This window comes from Bidens hawaiensis, unplaced genomic scaffold (genome assembly GCF_021521415.1).
Source record: "Bidens hawaiensis isolate Kalapana, Puna unplaced genomic scaffold, B.hawaiensis_p1.1 tig00030786_1, whole genome shotgun sequence".
Lineage (NCBI taxonomy): Eukaryota > Viridiplantae > Streptophyta > Magnoliopsida > Asterales > Asteraceae > Bidens > Bidens hawaiensis.
In genome coordinates this window covers 80,070-101,497 of record NW_027495146.1, presented here as the reverse complement: position 1 = coordinate 101,497, position 21,428 = coordinate 80,070, and the positions used below count along the sequence as shown (strand labels likewise).

The following is a 21,428-nucleotide window of genomic DNA, read 5'->3' as shown; positions in this document are numbered from 1 at the left end:
AATCTGCGCTAAGAACTCGCTTGGACATGAGTACGGCATATCATCCCCAGACTGACGGTCAGTCTGAGCGAACTATTCAAACTCTTGAGGATATGCTCCGATCTTGTGTTCTTGATTTTGGAGGTAATTGGGATTCGCACCTGCCTTTGATCGAGTTCTCTTATAATAACAGCTATCATTCCAGTATCGGTATGGCCCCATTTGAAGCACTTTACGGTCGTAAGTGCCGCTCCCCGATTTGTTGGAGCGAAGTGGGTGAAACTCAAATCACAGGACCCGAACTTGTTCAAGAGACAACCGATAAAATCGCCAAGATCCGTGATCATCTGCTGACTGCCAGAAGCCGACAGAAGAGTTACGCAGATCGTAGGTGGAAGCCTCTCGAATTTCAAGTTGGTGATCTTGTTCTCCTCAAGGTGTCGCCCTGGAAGGGTGTTGTCCGCTTTGGGAAGAAAGGTAAGCTTGCTCCTCGATATGTTGGACCATTTAAGATTCTCGCGCGTGTAGGAAAAGTTGCCTACAGACTTGACCTGCCGCCCGCGCTCAGTAATGTGCATCCAACGTTCCATGTATCCAATCTCAAGAAGTGTTTAGCTGACGAGAACCTTCACATTCCACTTGATGAAGTTCAAGTTGATGAAACTATGCATTTCGTTGAGAAGCCTGTTGAGATTTTGGATCGCGAGGTTAAGCAAACCAAGCGCAGTCGCATCCCTATCGTGAAAGTTCGCTGGGAGTCCAGGCGCGGAGCCGAGTTTACATGGGAAAGGGAAGATCAAATGAAGATCAAGTACCCGCACCTGTTCTCTGCGCCACCTACTTCGAGATAAATTTCGGGACGAAATTTCTTAAAGTAGGGGATACTGTAACATCTGCCCCGATCCGACCCGACCCAGGTACCCGTTTCTCTGACCCGATCTCTTTCTTTTATGATTTAATATTTATACTTATATTTTACTTTTAATAATAATATATATTTTCCTTCCCGCCTCTTTCTCTCTCTTTCTTTCCGCCGTCCCGTCCCTCTCCTTCTCTCTTTCCGCCCTCTTTTCCCTCTTGTCGCCGTCCCGCCCTTACGCCTTGTTTCCCTCTTTTCTTCTAACTCTTTGCTTGTCCTTTGTTCCTTCCAGCCTAAGGTTGTCTGCGCAGCTCCACGCGCCAGACCCCTTACAAGGAATCCTGCGTGAAGACCACCTGTTTCAGCGATACGCGAGACGAACTCTTCTCGCAGCGCGCTAAGAATTGTAATTCTTCTCGCAGCGCGCTAAGAACGGTAGTTCTTCCCGCGACGCGCTAAGGATTTGTAGTTCTTCTCGCAGCACGCTAAGAATCGTAGTTCATCCCTCGACGCGCGAAGAATTATAGTTCTTCCCGCGGCGCGCTAGGAATTTTAGTTCCTCCCGCGGCGCGCTAAGAAATGTGATTCTTCCCGCGGCGCGCTTAGAAATGTATTTCTTTCCGCGACGCGTTAAGGTTGGTTCTGTCTGCCTTCGCGCTCGCGCTCTCTTGACCTCCTGTGTCTGCCTTCGCGCTCGAGCCTTCTCGCGCTAAACCCTTTGAGTTTTCTTCTGTTTAAATCTAGCCGTTTGCTTTCGTGTTGTCTTATCTTTTGTGCTGTTGACCTAATCTGCTTTATGTCTGAAAAGTTACTTTCGGCGCAGCATGCGCACCAACCCCATTGGTTGGCAGAAAAAGTGACTGACATTATCTTTTGAGATCTGCTTTTTCCATGCCTGACCTGTACCTTTATCTGAACCGCCCATGCTTCTTACTGTTCCCTGTCAGCTTTATCTTGCCCCCTGAAGCTGCCATATCTTTTGATATCTTTTGCTTTTGGAATCTTTTGCTTTTTGAGATCTTTTCCCCTTTTTCTAGGGATTGTGTTCCCTAGGGTTTCTCTATAAATAATAATAGTATTATTTTTCCTAACACTACACACACAAAACACTTAATCCCTCCTGTTCTCTCTCTTCCTTTGCTCTCTGCCGATTGTCCTTCTGCCGCCTCCTCTCTTGCCTCCGTTCTCTCCCCTTTTCTGCCCAGATTTTCGGTAATATATATATTATATATAATAATTTACTTATGCAAACTTATAATCAAGACTTAAAACAATAATCTTATTTATAGGTTAACTTGTGCTTGTTTAAAGCTGGTTCTTGCTTTATCTTACACCGCATCGTTTATCAAGTGAGTAATCTCGTACCTAATCCCTTTTTGCTTTTAATGTTTTGGGATGTTCATGTGTTCATACAAACTTAGAGTCTTAAACTGTTTATGAACTTTAGTCGCGCAGTATCCCATGTGTTGAGGACGTAGACTTGGCTGTTTATTTGTATGTGTGGATCATTAACCGTCTTGTCGGTCTATTCCGCAGTTCTCATGGTACCATTAGATGAACACGGGAGAACTATCGTTTATGATTTTCTCTTTTGTTTGCACATGCACAGTTTGTCTTGTTTGTGAGCTCAATTGTGAGCACTGGCAGTCTATGAATCTTAGAGTTGGTCCCGATCAGATTACACCCTTGTTGAAAACCAGACATACACATGTTGCGCGCAGATTTATTGTTATCTATGTATTGTATTAAACTTGATTTCTCACCAACACGCAAGTGTTTGACGTTTATTTTAACACATGTTCAGGTTTGCAGTAGCTGTTTTGGAGCTTGTGGACACGTAGGACGTTTTTACTTTTGGACCTAGATTAAAATGTATCAAGACAAGTTATTGTTGTTCGAATATTATGATTTATAATATATTGATTTTTAATGATCTATGTTATCTTGTGTTTACCCTGCGCGTGCGCGAATGAATGTATTTATTAAATATTGACACCCAATAGTGTCACGAGTAATGAAACAATATGTGGCGCCCCGATGTATAATCCGCCTTTGGTCGGGGTGTTACATCAATGGCGTCAGAGAGGGTTACTGGGTTTCTGGCCCATACAGAATCTTGAATTTCCATGGGGAGACCCCCAAGGAATTTCTCTATGGCTCGGCGGGAAGGGGTAACAAGGTGAGGGACAAGCAGGCTTAGTTTATGGAAGCGCGTCGCGTACTCGCGCGCTTCACCGCTGTATTGCTTCAAGTTCCAAAATTCTTCCTCCAGGCGCTTAACTTCGTTGGGAGGGCAGAATTCTCGCGTCAGAATTTCCTTAAATTCCTCCCATATCATGCTAGAAGCAGCTTCTGCGCCACGCGCATGAGCTACTCCATTCCACCAAGTAAGCGCTCTAGATTCCAGGACGCTGGAAGCATATAGGGTTCGTCGGTCTGGAGGGCATTGGGTATGGAGGAAAGTGTTTTCTATTTTCTCAAGCCACTGGAGCATCACGGTGGCTCCTTCAAGACCTGTGAACTTTGGAGGGTTACCCGCGTTGAAGGATTTAATGTTGTAACCAGAGGTGTTGGTACTGTTTTGGCTCAAAGCTTGGGCTATTGCGGTGGCCATTTCCTGGGAACGTTGCAGCGAACGTCTGCGCGCGGCTTCTTTCTTCTTGAGATGGCGAGCTGATAGCGGAGGCATTCTATAAAAGTTTTAATTTTAATTAATATCTTAGTTTTAGCGCAAAGTATAACTTTGAAAAGCTCGGTTTCGCGGAGTCAGTTACTGTCAAAAGTTAAAGTAAAATAAATGACCCTAAATGCAGACTTAATAAAGGTAACAAATTCGAATCAAGAATCGACAATTCATGTATCACCATGACTTTCCGAATTCCCAATTTAAAATATACGAGCAAACGAGTATTGGAGATTGACGATTCATGTATCACCATGACTTTTCAATCCTCAATATAAAATATACAAGAAAATGAGTATTGGAGGTTGACAATTCATGTATCACCATGACTTTTCAAGTATCCAACCTCAGAACATAATCGTAAATGGAAATTGAAAATCAACTATTCATGTATCACCATGACTTTTCGGACTTTCAAATCCAACAAACGAATATGTAAGAAAAATCAATAAAAATCGAAATTCAATCAAAAAATCGAAATATCGCGGAATAAAACATTAAATCATATACTGCGCAAGCGCGAGCATATTCATAAATAACGAGTAATTAACAATAAGCGTGCGAACATGAGATTTCTCTCATGCGCGAGAAGGGACTCTTAGGTATTCTAGGCCGTTACGTCTAACCACCTATCCTAAAGTCAACGAGCTCTGATACCAATCTGTAACACCCCGACCAAAGGCGGATTACACATCGGGGCGCCACATATTGTTTCATTACTCGTGACACTATTGGGTGTCAATATTTAATAAATACATTCATTCGCGCACGCGCAAAGTAGACACAAGATAACATAAATCATCATAAATCAATATATTATAAATCATAATATTCGAACAGCAATAACTTGTCTTGATACATTTTAATCTAGGTCCAAAAGTAAAAACGTCCTACGTGTCCACAAGCTTCAAAACAGCTACAGCAAACCTGAACATGTGTTAAAATAAACGTCAAACACTTGCGTGTCGGTGAGAAATCAAGTTTAATACAATACATAGATAACCATAAATCTGCGCGCAACATGTGTATGTCTGGTTTTCAACAAGGGTGTAATCTGATCGGGACCAACTCTAAGATTCATAGACTGCCAGTGCTCACAATTGAGCTCACAAACAAGACAAACTGTGCATGTGTAAACAAAAGAGAAAATCATAAACGATAGTTCTCCCGTGTTCATCTAATGGTACCATGAGAACTGCGGAATAGACCGACAAGACGGTTAATGATCCACACATACAAATAAACAGCCAAGTCTACGTCCTCAACACATGGGATACTGCGCGACTAAAGTTCATAAACAGTTTAAGACTCTAAGTTTGTACGAACACATGAACATCCCAAAACATTAAAATAAAAAGGGATTAGGTACGAGATTACTCACTTGATAAATGATGCGGTGTAAGATAAAGCAAGAACCAACTTTAAACAAGCACAAGTTAACCTATAAATAAGATTATTGTTTTAATGATTTGTTTTAAGTCTTGATATAAGTTAGCATAATTAATAAGTAAGTTATTATATATAATATATATATATTACCGGAAAAGCAGGGCAGAACAGGGAGGAAGACGGAGGCAGAGAGGAAGACGGCAGAGAGAGCAAGGAGCAAGAGAGAACAGGAGAGATTAAGTGTTTTGTGTGTGTAGTGTTAGGAAAATAACATTATTATTTATAGGGAAATCCTAGGAGACATGAATCCAGAAAAAGGGGAAAAGGTTCCAAGACAAATAGAACAAGACAAAACAAAAGATAACAAAAGATATCAAAAGCAAGTTCAGAAAGTAAAAGATATCAAAAGATATGGCAGCAGGGAAAAAGAGAAAAAGGCTGACAGGGAACAGTAAAAAGGCATGGGCGGTTCAGATAAAGGTACTGGTCAAGCATGGAAAAAGCAGATCTCAAAAGATAATGTCAGTTACTTTTTCTGCCAACCAATGGGGTTGGTGCGCATGCTGCGCCGAAAGTAACTTTTCAGACATAAAGCAGATTAGGTCAACGGCTCAAAAGATAAGACATCACAAAAACAAACGGCTAGATTAAACAGAAGAAATGACTCAAGACGTAGCGCGAGAAGGCTAAGGCGCGCCGCGGGAAGAATCACATTTCTTAGCGCGCCGCGGGAGGAACTATAATTCCTAGCGCGCCGCGGGAAGAACTATAATTCTTCGCGCGTCGAGGGATGAACTACGATTCTTAGCGTGCTGCGAGAACTACAAATCCTTAGCGCGTCGCGGGAAGAACTACCGTTCTTCGCGCGCTGCGAGAAGAATTCCAATTCTTAGCGCGCTGCGAGAAGAGTTTGTCTCGCGTATCGCTGAAACAGATGGTCTTCACGCAGGATTCCTTGTAAGGAGTCATGCGCGTGGAGCTGCGCAGACAACCTTAGGCGGGAAGGAACAAAGGACAAGCAAAGAGTTAGAAGAAAGAGGGAAACAAGGCTAAAGGGCGGGACGGCGACAAGAGGGAAAAGAAGGCGGAAAGAGAGAGAAAGGCGGGAAGGAAAATATATTATTATTATTAAAAGAAAAATATAAGTATAAATAAATTTTAAATCATAAAAGAAAAGATCGGGTCAGAGAAACGGGTACCTGGGTCGGGTCGGATCAGGGCAGACGTTACAAATCAAGGGTGATTCGTCATCCCTTTCCCTTAACGAATTGAACACGAACTGTAATCGGTTCACTATGTTCCCATGGACGAACTAGCTAGCGAATCACCTTTAATTCGCTATATTCCTGTAGCGAACTAGGGTTAGGTCAGGAATGTCAGAACATTCCCTGACATTCCCCCCTTAACCTCGTACCACTTTCCGGCGCCGCCTTTCCGGCGCCGTCATTGCCTGAAAGCCGCTGGAAAAACGCGACTTCGCCGGAAAAACGGGTTTTAGCTCGTTTTTCACCGTTTTTCGTCCCGTTCGATCCAGATCTGAGCTAGGGTGACCCCTAAGCTCATCATAGGTTCGGTTTATACCCGATTCCATCAGGATCTCGTGACTTAAACGGTTTAACGGTGTCGGCTCATCGTTTCGTGACCATATCTAACGGGTTTTAGCTATTAAAACATCATACTAGTATTATCTCGGGTCGGTGCTTGGTTTCCTTCTTGGTTTCGGTGTAGATAAGGAAGAACCAGAGAGAAATCTTAAGTGTGTGTTTTGGGTGGTGTATGGAATGTGTGAGAATGAATTAAATGAGGGATTAATGGTTTATATAATTATGGATCATGGGCTTAAGCCCATGGTCCTTTCCTCTTTCTTTCATAATCCAAGTCCATAATCCGTATCCATTTAACCCAACACTAGCCCAACTCGTATTCTATTTCTCTAAACCGATAACGACCCACTATAAAACAGACGATATTTATTCTATTAATAAAACCGAAATTAGGATGTTACATGAGATGACATGGAGGCCTAGGTGGACACCCTAGTAAAATGATATGTGGCAAAATTGTATTGATTTAATAGATTATTAATATATGAAACCGAACGAGCTTTGGGTAAAGCATGGATCTTTTTTATCTTCTCATTCTCATGCGTAAGCTTAATCATTGATCATGATCCCTTGCTCTGGTTTCCTATATGAAAATTTTATATACAATATATTTATTTTAAATTGGTTTACAAAGCAACGTTTCAAATACAATTTGTTTTTTTGTAATATATTGATATACCTCGTTGCAATTAGGGAGCAATTTCTGACCCAAAATATGACATGGAAATAGTTAGTTTTGGGTTGTTATATCTAATCGTTTAACAACAGCTCTGACATGTTTAATCGACAATGGCACGACCATCGTTGTGACTCATGATAGTCCTCTCCCGGATTATGAAGCATTGTGATGGAATGCTTTGAATTTGAACCTTACACTTAAACTCTAACTGTGTTTAAAATGTTTGAACTTGAAAGTCGTCACCAGCGTTATTAGAGTGGCCGAACTTTATTAATCGTTCAAAAAAATACTGTGATCATCTAAGACCACCCTATAGTAGGTGTTCCCCATCCTTAACCCCCTCGTGGGAATTTTGGGCTTCAAAAACTCCCCAACGTTTTGTAAACAAAGCTTGATGTAGAGGAATGTGAGACCAAGTTTGTTTCCAACCAATGAAGAAAGAATGTGAGTTTTCCCCTCCATGACCAATTTCAGGAGAGAAAGCTTAAAAATGCCCCACACTTTTGCTTAATTCCATAAATAGCTTATCCAAACCTAGCTCATCCAAACCCAATCGTAGCGATGAGATTTATGAAGTCAACGATTAGTTTTAACAACCAATAAAAAATTGACAAACAGGCATCCAAAACTGATCGTAACAACCGGTTTTGGACCTCAAACTCATATTTGATGATGAGTTTAGACGCCACATGTCATCCTGTCACTGTTTCATAAATCTCATCGTCAAGGTTGAATTTGAAGGTGCAATTTCTAAATTTAATCAGAATTTTTCTTTTATATAAAATATATTCAAATTGTGTGCTATTATTTTCAATGTTGTTTATGTTTTCTAGTTTGGATGAAGTATACATACCTTCCTTGACAGGTAATTCTTTCTTATCCTCCCCGTCGCTATTTGTCAGAACCCCAACCAACCGATTAATTCAACTTTCCAGAAGGTCATTACCGTCATTTCATCCCTTATAAACAAACTCTCTCCCACCTTTAAAACTTAATAATAATCCCATCTCTCTCTCTCTCATCCCAAAAATCAATCAATGGCTCAGAAGAGAGAGAAAGAAGAAACCGAGCTCAAGGTTCCCGAAACCCTAACCTTATGCTCACCTTCAATCTCCCTCACTGACCGTATATCCGATCTCAAATCCGGCGTTACCGTTGACTTTCGATCTAACTCCGCCGCCGTGCCGGAAACCGAAACTGAAACCTCAGATCCGTCCAGAAAACGACGGTTTGAGGCGGTTGAGGACGCGGAGACGCGGCGGCGCGTGGTGAATCGGTGTTTAAGTTGCAAACGGAAGGTCGGATTGATCGGATTCCGGTGCCGTTGCGGCGACATGTTCTGCTCCGAGCACCGTTACTCCGACCGCCACGACTGCAGCTACGACTACAAAGCCGCTGGACGTGAGGCGATTGCGCGGGAGAATCCGGTGGTTAGAGCGGCGAAGATTCTCAAGGTGTAAATCAACGATCGGATATTAACGACGGCATCGTCCGATTAATCGGTTGTTAAAATATGGCGCCAAAAGTTGAACAGAGGCGGTTACGGTGTGGTGACGTCACGGTTTACCGTACGGTGGATTGAGAGTTTGCCGTGGAGGAGATGAGGGGGTAGATGTGAAATTTGATTGAAAGTTGAGGGTAGTTTTGTCAATTGATTAATTGTGTTAGTGTAATGCTGTAACCTTTTATGACGTGCTAAATTTATTATTATTATTATTATTATTATTATTATTATTTCGCTCTCAAGTTTGGGTTGGCAAAATTGAAAATGAATAAATAAAAGAAAAAAAAAGTCAAAAAGGAAAACGTATAGCATATGGTGGATGGACCAACTTTCCAGCAAAGTATTATTAATTTATTATTATAAAATAGTGTGATGGATCGCTATCTGGGCCACAATTTCGAGCATATCGAAAGCCGTTTCTATATTGATCTAGAATCCGGTTTGAGAGCGACTAGTTATAAACCAACGGTTTTGTTACCGGTTTCTAAGACCATGTGTAGTCGTAAAGCTTCACATCCAGGGGTTATGCGTCACGTGGCGCCCAGTCAGAGTTATGGTTTTGTACAAAAACAGGCTGTAGTCATAACTCTTCACATCCAGGGGTTATGCGTCACGTGGCGCCCAGTCATTATAATTTTATTTGTTTTTTTTAAATAATAATTCATTTAAATAAATTAACATAAAATTAAAAATTACATTAAACTTCCAAATAAAAATTACATTAAACTAAATTAAAAAAAAATACATCAAATTAAAATAAAAAAACATAAATAATACTAATAAAACTAAAACTCATTTATATTTTTCTAAAATTTTCGCTCGTCGATTGGCTTTTAGAGATTGGACTATCGGGTCGCCTTCGGATAGCTCGTTTGATAAAATCTCGATGTCTTTGTCCATCTCATTCCTTCGAAGTAGGTCGACGACGTCCAAATTTACTTGAAGTCGTTGGGTTCCAAGTTTGTGTAAATCTTGGAGTCGAGAGTTCATTAATTGGAATTGGCTTTCCAATTCGGGATTCGAACCCGTTGCCGACAACGAACCGGCCCCTTTCCCCTTTCCTTTGCCTTTGGTTCTTCTACCCCCCGGCCGAGGCATGTCGATAGTATTCACGGGGTCATTATCGCTTAAGTTGAAGTTTCGAGCGTCGGAACGGGGCGTGTCTGGATCAACCGAAGATGATGTTTTAGACTTTTTTTTACGCGGACCACCTTCGCCTTCGGCTTCGGCATCCAACACCAAGCCCCATTTTGGGTGAAACCTCAAGAGGTCTTTCCAAACGCGGGGGGGGGGGGGGGGGCGGTGTACCCCCTGCGTTTTCACCCAAAACGCTAGCCACAACGCACCATTACACATGGTCTAAAGTGGTCCGGTTTTTATTGGGAGATTAAAGTTGTAATTTCAAAGTTTGAGTCTGTTTTGTTTTAGTTTTAGAGGGGCTGTTACGTCATTTTGTAATATTGTATGTGTATAGGTGGACCGATATGTGTGTTGTAAGTTGTAACAGTTCAGTTCGTTATCTTTCCGTTAATCAATAATACAAGCATTAATTTCCTGTTTGATAATCTTGATTCTTGTTCGTTTAATTCTTGGTACCTGAGTTCAGCTTTGACTAGCTTTGATTAAATCCGACTCCATTCCCAAAAACCAACTTTGATTAGATCCGATTCGATTCCCGAAAAACCAACTTTGATTAGATCCGATTCGATTTCCAAAACCAAACATGCGTTCTATATACTCACATATATAGTATTTTGGTGATTTCCGACCACTCATGCAAATTGTCATAACAATTTCAAAACAAGACCACCCATGCATATCAATCCCCAATCAAATACTTGATGATCAATTAAACGAGATGTTATGCTTATACAGAAGGATTCAATATCAAGTTTTTCCGGTCCAATACGAATTAAGTGTATGAATAGTTATAGACCACAAATGACAAAGGTCATCAATCTACATGCTAGCTTTTTTCTATTAAAATGTGAGGGCCATATATAAGTCGGGTCCTAACTCCCTTGCTTTATTGCGCTACCCCTTGAAACTCGACTTCAAAAAATAAGATCTCTTGTAATAATCCGTTACTCAATCCGTTCTATAAACCATCTTTCACAACCCTCTTGTTCATACTTGAAATTGGATCTTAAGAAAAGTTGACCTCGCATAGATCTCGCCTCTTCTCATATGTTGATCGCCTTTGACCTTGCTCGATACTTTGGTAACTCCATCTAACCATCTCCCCGCCTCTGAATTTTTAAAGATAGACAGATTTACCTTTTCTTTATCCTAACCGGTTTCACTCAATCCGAGTCCCAAACTAATCAAAACCAGTTCCTAACAACTCAGATTATTTCATTAAAACCCGATCTCAAACCGATCTGATCTAGCCAACATCCAATTTTAACTTCCATTAACCTAATCCAAACCGATTCTAAAACTGATCCGGTTTATCTCAAAACCCGACCTCTAATTTAACTAATTTTGACGTTCATTTATTCAGCCCATATACGTTGAGACATTTGAGTTGCATTTCCAACCAAGGCCCAAAATATTTTTGGCCCAATCAATGATCATCATCGTTAACACGTGGAACACGGATAATATCACGTCCACCGAAACCATCATAGACCACCGCCTTACTGTAACAATCCCCCAACTATATAAGTAAACAATTTCCTTTATCCGTTTTTATTTTTATTTTTATTAAAATATTATTACTTTCGTTCTGAGGCGGCTTTGGATTTACAAATTACAAATACCAGGTGCTCTGATCTTAACTCTACGTGATTGTTAATTAATCATTAATCGTAAATCTGTTGCTGATTAATCTATATATTTTACGGTTTCTGTTTATTGATTTCATTATCAATTTGATGATAATCTGATGTTTTATTTGTTTAATAATAATTTAGCGGTGGATGAGTATTAGCTTCTGCAGTAGTCTATCGCATTAGGTTTTGTAACGTAAATAATGATTTATTATTGGAATGGTTAATTTAGGGCTTTTTAATAATAATATTGCGGTATTTGTGTACTCGCTTTTGGTTATGTGAATTTGGAAGGATAATTGGTGATATGAGTACTGGAATGTTTAGGTTATACGGACTTAATCTAAAGATATATGTTAGGATAACTATTTTTCGATGCGGATTAATGCGCTAAGCGGTTAGTGTAGTGTGGAGCTACATTTGATTTTGAGAAAATCGCTGTAAGGAAAAGAAATACGAAAAGTTAACGTACAAATTAAAAAGCGTGCTAACTGTGCGAATCAATAGTGTAATTATATATACAGCTAGTGTAATTATGTAATTACATCTTACTGTAATTACACTATGCTGTATATATAATTACATTACTTGATTCGCACAGGTCGCTTGTTAATTTCATTTGTATTTGATCCAAACCCTAGATTTTTATTGCAGTTGTTCTAGAATGTGTATAGAAATCAGTAGATATTAGATTGCAGATGATACATGTGGTAATTGAATAGAATGTGTGTAGAAATCAGTGGATATTGGATTGCAGATGATACGTGTGGTAATTGAATGGTGTTACGTGTTTTTGTCGTAGTGAGTAGCGAAAGAGGGAAATGTGAACCGGCAAAAATATACGTTCCATATGGAGTGAATAGCTTTTTAATATTAAATCGGATGAAACGGTTGGTTTTTGAATCAGTTTCTGAGTAGTCAGTCTCATTAAGTTTTGCAACATATTTTGGTGCTGAATAATGATTTATTGATGGAAAAGTTAATTTAGGGGTCTTATAACAATATTCTCACACTTCACTTGTACTCGCATTCTGTTATGATGCGAATTTGGAAGGAGAGCTTGTCATATGTAACTTAGGGTAACTGTGGTTGCTTGTGATTTGTGATGTATCCTTGTTTCACATGGATAGATGTTAGAATTAACTTTTTTGATGTTTATTAATGCGTTAAGCTGCTAGTGTGATTTTAAGAAAATTAGGTGTGTTTAAGTTTTAAGGAAGAGAAACAAGAATAATGTGTCTAGGACAATTGGATTTTTATTTGCACTTGTTCTAGAATGTGTCTGAGAGAAATCAGTAGATAGAATGCACATGATACATCTGGTAATTGAATATTGTTACGTGTTTTCGTCATAGTGATTAGCGAAAGAGGGAAACGTGAACCGACAAAGTATGCATTCCATTTGGTACTTGAATCGGGTTATGTGTTTTCGTCATAGTCATTAGAAAAAGAGGGAAATGTGAGCCGACAAACTATGCATCTTAATTAGAGGAAATCAGGAAAAGGTTTGTGAATCATGAAGATATGAACTTATTTATGCATCTCAACTTGGTGTGAACTTGGAAGATAAATGAGCATATAAAGTTTAATAATATTAACAGCGTTAGTGCATTTATGTTTTGTATCATGGGGTTTGGAAGATTCCATATTTTGCTTTCAATCAATTGTGTGAAGATCCCATTCTTATGCTCAATATTCTTGTTGTATAAAAGACGACTCCTTGTTGGGCTACAAGAAAACTTATCTAAGTCGCTTGATGATATGTGTGCTGGACAACAGCGTTATCTAAGAGAGTTAATGTAGTGAATATATGTAGAAACTTTATGAACCTTCATAGAGTGATAGAACTAAGAACAAATCTGAAGTTATTTGTAAGCGAAGCAAATCCCCAGTTGTCTTTGCTATGCTTGATTATTTTCAACAATTAGGGGTTTCTTATGTGGTTGCTGATGACTTGATGTTGACCATACTCATAGTAGTCAAAACTCAAAAGTGGCAAGGCGCATAGGGCTTGTCGGTTGCGTAAATGACGGGCAAAAAAGTGCACTTTAGACAAGAAAGCGCAATAACAGGAAAAATTAAAAATATATAATGTTATAAGTTAAAACAGAATGAAAATTTTAAATTTAATACCATTCCACATATATAATATAGTATCTGATAGAATTAGCATTTAGAATCGTCCAGCTAATACGAAAAGTTCAAAACTAGTAACAAATCCACTAAAGATCAGAACATTCATTGTTCATCATCATTTGTCCAAAGGTTAGGCCTGAAAATGAAACAAATTCTGGATCTTGCTGTGTTTAAACCTAATAGTAAATCTAAACTTATTTAGAATTAAGCTAATCGAATCCGGATAGAGAAGGTAAATAGAAAAAAATAGGTATACAGTGCAATGAATTTATAAATTTCTGTTTACTGCATTGCTTCTAGTTAGGTTTTTTGTACTAGTTTATACAAGAAAAGCATAACTGACTAACTAACTTTCAATCAAACATAAAAGTTAAATAAAGTCAGCTATATACAACAAGCTTGATTCAGATGTTTATAGTAGATCAGCTAAGTTATATAGATAATAATTTCTTATTAATGTATGATGAAGTGATCAATAAAATTTTAAGCTATTTTTCTTACTAAGTTATATGAATATCAGTCTGTTACGAAATTATATGGATAATAAAGTCTTATAAGTTAACTAAAGTCAGTTATATTTTTTATGTTTCATAACATCATGTAGGTGAAAACAAGCCATCAAATCTGCAAAATGGTTAAAGCATACTCACAAGAGCACACATACAAGCATCCATGGGAACGAGTCACATCTGCATCATGGCGTAAGTTTGCTGACCCGGAGAACAAACGCACCTTATCACACATCCTACAAGTTGACACCTTGAACCACAAGCTCGAATCTGATTCGGGTAAGCTCTACACCACTCGTGCCATCACCATCCACGCTCCTGGCCCATGGTTCCTTCGCAAGATTGTTGGTCAAGATATATGCCATTGTGTTGAGTCAACTGTCGTTGATGCCAAAGCCCGGTCAATGCAGCTTGCTACCAAGAATATTAGTCTGCAGAAATACGTGGAGGTTGAAGAAAAGATTAGGTATGATTAGATTTGGTAAAACATGTGGGTCGGTCAAGTTGGGTAACCGAAATTCGAAAACGGAAAGTTTTATGTGCAGGTCAATTTGGGCTGTAGAGCTGTTTAAGTAAATGAACTGAACGGGGATGAATGTGGCTTGTTTGTTTAACTTTAACCGAAGAAACGAACGGACATGATTTTCTTGTTTGTGTTCGTTTGTTAAGAAAAAGAATGTGTTCATATTCTAATTGAACGGTTCACTAACATAAACGAGAACAGAATTGAGAACCAAAACGAACACGAGTTGATAGTAAAGTGAATATCAAAGTCTAAATTACCTTCATCGTTACATGACTACATCAAACATTTCAAAATTAAATAGATATATTTAAACTGATGATTTTAAAATATGAAAACCAAATTGACTTCAAATTAATATTAGCAATAAATAAGTTTGAATGCATAATTAAATGAACATAAACGGATGAACAGGCATACTTATACATAAATGAACGCACGTTTCCGAATGTGGCATTTGTTCATGTTCGTTTATTTAATTAAACGAACATAAAGTTGTGTTCATGTTTAATAAACTTTCTCTCAGCCTGTTCACTGAACGTTCGGTTCCTCTACAGGCCTACGTGTAACATTTTAGACGACTTTTGACCACGTTAGTAGCTACTCTTTTTTTTTGGTAATATTACTCATTTGACTTATTATTGAGCATATAAAAACACGTTGAAATTGTTAGGTACGAGCCACACCCTGACAATCCAACCGGGTGGACAATTTGCCGACAAGAAACAAGCATAAGGATAAAGCCGTTGTCAAAGCTAGCATCAATGGCAGAGAAGATAGAGCAAAAATGTGTTGAGAAGTTTCAGCAAAACAGTGCCAAGGGTAGGGAGGTGATGGAGAGGATGTGCAAGTACTTGGAAGCTGAATCATCTTCCAGGGGTATTTCTGTCTAATTGTTGTAGGTTATGTCTTCTATTATATTAAGACTGTTTTTAAGGTCTTAAATAAGGAAATAGTAGAAAATCATAAATGAATTCTAGAATGTGATCAAGGGTTGAGACTTGAGACGTTGAGTTGGCTTTTTTTTTTTTAATAAATACAGTAGAAATAGTTGCATGTCAAATCATATATGAACCCCACTTGGAAGCTTATAAATGTAGCTTTTAAAGTTGCAGGGTCTGAGTTCTTGACCTAAACCTGAACGAGTTGTGTTGTAATATTAACTTCTTTTTCCGATGACTTTTCTTTTGTCCTGAGAATGTGGTCTATTGGTAAGACTAAGCGTAGTGGGGTGACAATTTTGAGGAACACCGCCCTCCGGCGATAATTTTGGGGGGGGGGGGGCAATGAGTATTTGTCGGCGGAAGTGTTTTGAAGAGTACTATTATTATACTGTGTTGTGTGTGGTATATATATACATGTGTATATATATATTGGGTTACACCACCACTACACTTCTAAAACAAAGATCCATTTTTTGCTGAATGGGCGTCAGATGACACAAATCATCTTATTTTGTAGCCCCTTACTACACATAGCCTAAAAGGCATGTCCTCCCTATGTGGAGACGAATGCTCGATTCTCACTTAGGCCGATTCGAGGACATCTGGGTGAAGGGTCGAATCGGAGCTTTAATCCCAGGTTCGATCCTGATGCCCCACAGGGCATCAGGGGTACAGTCTTATAGCGGACGAGGGACATGACCCTGAAAGAGTGGTTTATACCGTCTTACGGCAGACGAGGAGTCGATCTTGGACATGACCCTGAATGTGTAGGTTTACACGTGAGATTCTCTATCGTTCAAAAATAAATCTATAATCATATAAAAATGCTTACAAAACACATTATTACAATTTTTTTTTAAAATAGCTAATTGCTTTAAGTTATATATTTTGACATAAAAATATACCCGTTTACGTTGTAACATTAAATACCTATTACATTCCAAGAAGTACATACAGATTAACTCTACGTTATAACATTAAATACCTCTTACATCTTTATCTGAAAAATATAAAATGATTAACTCGTGTACTTGTCACATTGATCTTGGACCAGTCTGTTAAGCTATACATGCTTATGTTATTTAATTTGTTAATCTCGTGTTAGATCTAATCAACTGATCTAGTACTTGGGGCTTGTTTGGTATGTGATAATGGAATGGACGATGGAATGGAATGAATGAGAAAATAGAATGGACAAGAGAATGAAATGCATCATTACCATTTCATTGCCTTTTTTGTTAACCAATGAGAATGAAATGAATCTTTATTTTGTGTTATTTAGGAAAAGACGAATGAATAAAACAGATATTACATAAACACGAATAAAATGGTGGTGGTTGTGGCAGTTATGGTGGCCGTAGTGGCTTTACACTACTTATCATTTATATCGCCATGTGTTAGTGGGTTGTTTACGCTACACAAATTCACATTAGGTAATAACAAGTCATTTTGGGCCCTTTACACACGTGTACAGAATTGTATACGCTATTGGGTCTTGACGGGTCTTTTAATGTTTTAGGGGTTCGTTTAAGATACATAAAGTCACGTAAGTATTAAGTTACAACAACTTACATTATATTTTTACATTACAAATAAATTAGATTACATTTCTTGATATGACACATGAACTACGAGCTACATCTTACGCGCTCACGTGATCTAAGGGCTACACAACACATTAAAAGATAAACTACTCTTATGCGTATGCAGATGATACCATAACAGCGTTATGCGTATGGGTGTTATTCTAGCAGTACTTTTGGGTTTCAGAATTCTTAGGTCAGGTTCCTTAGGTTTTAGAATTTTAAATGTGGAACCGAAACCCGACCATATTTGAAATACAAGTTTCCATCTTTAGGTTTGAAAGACCCAACTCTTACCATCAATCTTAGTATCTTACACACACACATATGTGTGTGTGTGTGTTATTGATGGATAATCCATCGGTAAAGGATCCCATTCTCGATCCAGAGGGTATAGGAAAGATGATGCAAGTGACCCGGGATTGCATTCGCGGTCTAAATTACTGGATTCAAACCCTCCTCACCGAACAACAAGAGCTTACCCTAAGCGGGAATCCTTTCCAAGATCCTATCCTATATATACAAAGAATAATTCGTTAGGCGTGGACCCAACACCCGAAAACGTCTGAAAATCCAATGCCTGAATCCTTTATTAAAAAAACTTATCTTCAAATATTATGAGCGAATACCGGCACATAGTCAGTCTATATTTTGTTCTCCCCAAAAACGATGAAAGGGCGCATATTTACTCCGAGCATGGATTCCGTTTGTATTTACCAACGAATTACCGCCGTTTTACTTAGTTTACCTATCTTTTTATTTTGATTTTTGGAGTTTTGTTGGGATACGTTGAGTTTCATCAATACTTAGCAATAGTAGCATTCCATGATAATTCTTTGTTTGGTAGTGTCTATACATACAAATTATATACAATTAGTATAAGACATGTTTGCTTATTTTTGTCATATAAGCTAGATACGAAGAGTAAATGCATCATTTATTGTTAAAAATCTAAATGGCCATAATTCGTAACCATATAAGTAACCATTCCATGTGAAAAAAAGGTAACATTGAATTTGATGTTTATTAAGCATCATTATCATTGATGATTGATATGAATATTATTTTTAGTTTTGTTTGGTTGCATTTAATAGACAATAACAACCGCTTTTATTCGGATTGCGTAAGTGAAGCAATGATATAACCCTACATTTGTGGTCCTTATATATGATATGCTTATAAATTTTATTATTAAGGGTTAAAATAATTAAATAAAAAACATATTAAATGTCTTGATTAGTTGTAACTTGTAAGAACACCATTACTTCAAATGTTAAATGGATATATATTTTTTTCTGAAAATCATTTTGAAGGTGACATATGTTGTTTTATGGACATACAATTTTTGTGAGAGTGCACCGAAGCATATATACAATTAGAGAAAGTTAACGTACAAATTAAGTTAACCTACTAATTGTGAGAAACTAATAATCACGTAGAGTAATTATATATACATGTAAAGTAATTATGTAATTACATCATAGAATAATTAATTTCATTTGTATTTGATATAAACCTTATACACTTATATATAAATCGATCAACGTACGATCTAAGAGAAAAATATCAAAATAACCAGCATGGTCTCACACCTATTTACCAAAATAAACATGAAAAGTGTCTCAAGATTCGACACGTCACGAAAATCAAGGACCTTAAAACTTAACACTTGGATGAATCGTCTAAAAAATATACGAGGAGTCTAAAAAACGTATGTGCATCTAAAAAACGCACAAGGACGTCTAATTAACAATGGAGCTAGTGTCTGAGTCGTCTAAGCCTAGGGAAGCGTCCAACGCTCAGACCTTTCCTCTAATCCTAGATGCTTCAAGTGCATTTTCTAGATGTTTCAGAGAAATCATCTAGGTTTTAAACGTTTCCCCTTTGAAGACGTCTGTGTACATACTACACGTCTCGCAAAATAAGTGTGTCCAACTTTCAGATAAAGCCCCTAAAGTCTAGACATTGTCCTCAATTTTCGTGAAGTGTCTAGATTTTAGACGCTCTCCATGTTTATTTTGATAATTTTCCGTTAATATAAGCATAATTATGGTAGAAGGGTGTAGAAGAGAGTGAGCAGAAGTTGTAGTTGGGGTATATAAATGAGGTTGTGGGTCCAGAAGCTGTAGACACAAGCAATGTGTATTTGAACTGAACAGTAACTACTACATCTGACCTGAATGAGTTGGTACGTACTATGTACACAATGACATGATAGTGCACTGCAATTTGAAAAACATCCTCTGTGTTTACGACCAACCCATGCATCCACCTTAATTTCCTTATAAACCTAGGCAGGTGCAGGTTTCCGACCACTTAATGCAAGCACTTCACACAACTACAAACTTAAATTTAAATATATGCATGCAACTAAATATGCATCAGTACTACTATATATGTGCATCAAAGGTTTATACAAAACTTGTTCAGTTTATGGTAAACTTTGTACAAAATAATTAATGAAATATGTCAGCAGTTATTTACTTAAATTTAATTTTTATTTCTTTTAAGTGCATATGAATAGTTATTTGAGATTAAAACATTGTTAGAATTAAAATTGAAAGCAAATAATTTAATGTTAGCAGAAAAAGTAGTTCATATTTTGGCCATCTATCATATATAGATGTTATTTTCTTTAAAGTAAGTTTATGTATATGTATATAAAAAATTCAAATAGTTTAGAATTGTAATTATTTAGTTGAGTGGAGAATACAAGGACAATATGAAAAAAAAATTGTATATATGTTAATTGTTACATCAAATCCATCATCAGACCAAGGAAGGGTCTCTCACTCTCTCCCAACTTTAGGCAAAGTCATATTTAAAAGCTGAACACAACCACCCCAAGAGGGTCCTAAGAAACATAAAAAATAAACCATGTGTGTTATATTTTTGTAATATTTAATAGTTATTACAAAATTTATTTTAGACGATTGACATTACGTCTCAGACAAACTCACCCATGTATTAGAATGGTTTCAAACGTGGGTAAGAAAAATAGTTATAGCGACACATTTTTCGTAGTCACTTGTTAACTCACATGTTGCATTTATGCATTATTTTTATTAAATTTAAAGATTCGAAAAATCATTTCTAGTCATGAGTGAATATTGTAACCCCATTTTAGTTACTTGTTCACTAGTAACCCATTTTATTATATGAAATTCATTTGGTTTATCCTATTCAAATCAAATCACTTTATTACATGTATATGTGACTAAAACATGTCGTATATGCCATAAATAATAAGTTGCAAAACTAGCTAACAAATTAATTTTGTCGATACTTTACAACCAGTTAATTTATGTCAGTATATATATGTAGCGATTTGTGAAACCCTTTTATAATCAAATATCAAGTATATTATTAACTTTTTTACAATAAATAAAATTAAAATCCAAAAAAATATATAAATATTAAAAACGGAAAATGTAAAACAACTCCGTAATATAAGGGGTAAAAGCTAGTGTATAAATATAGTTATAATCATCAAGACATGATTAGTCAAACGTACTCAATCTTGGCTAGGGACCATTTATAATTGCTTATTAACACTTGATCATGATAATATCAAACACAGTAAACATAGTAAAAAACAATCAATCCTGGCCAAACATAATCAAAATATGTCAATCATGGCTGTAATATTTGACCCAAAAAACTTTTTCTTTGCAAACTCATTTGTCATCACAATCCACAATATAGCCTCAAAGCAGATTAGTGATCACAAAGACTTTACGACCAAGTTTCTCGGTCGCACATGGCCCTTTGCCACAAATTCACAAAGCTTTCGGTGTTGCAAATTATCACGTATGTAGTGGTACTATACTTAGTGGTAACTGATTCTTCCAATGCAAAAATTTACACTACTGTGAAAAAAACGTGAGTGGCCGAAGCCACCCAGGGCAACAATAAAAGCTAATTCGCCCTTGGCTAAAATGATATTTATAATCAAATTAAATGCAAAATGTAGAACAAATTAACCATACATAAAGAGAGCTAACTGACAGTATAAAAGAAATGAATAAGTAGTGAAGTAAAAGTAGAACTATCAAAACTCTACAAATTTGAATACTTTGAACATGTATGGTTCTGTAGTATTATGACATTTATTTTTCAGTTGAAAGCCTTAGCATGAAAGGTATATACATACATTAAATCTCATAAAAAATCATGCTTGGAAATTAGAAAAGGAATTAGAACTTGAAAGAGTATTCACAAAGTCATGATTCAAATTGAAGTCCCATAAAATTATAAAGAAAAAC

General features: G+C 37.3%; 1 protein-coding gene and 1 pseudogene across 1 annotated transcript; both read left to right on the top strand.

Moving 5' to 3' along the window:
• Positions 1-8,230: 8,230 nt before the first annotated feature.
• On the top strand, positions 8,231-8,653 carry LOC143581007 (zinc finger A20 and AN1 domain-containing stress-associated protein 5 pseudogene; annotated as a pseudogene).
• A 2,616-nt stretch (positions 8,654-11,269) lies between these two features.
• On the top strand, positions 11,270-15,535 carry LOC143581009 (uncharacterized). Its single transcript, XM_077063894.1, has 3 exons — positions 11,270-11,462; positions 14,209-14,579; positions 15,310-15,535. The coding sequence occupies exons 2-3, from the start codon at positions 14,236-14,238 to the stop codon at positions 15,527-15,529; spliced, it is 564 nt and encodes a 187-aa protein (XP_076920009.1). The 5' UTR covers positions 11,270-11,462; positions 14,209-14,235; the 3' UTR covers positions 15,530-15,535.
• The last annotated feature ends 5,893 nt before the right edge of the window (positions 15,536-21,428 follow it).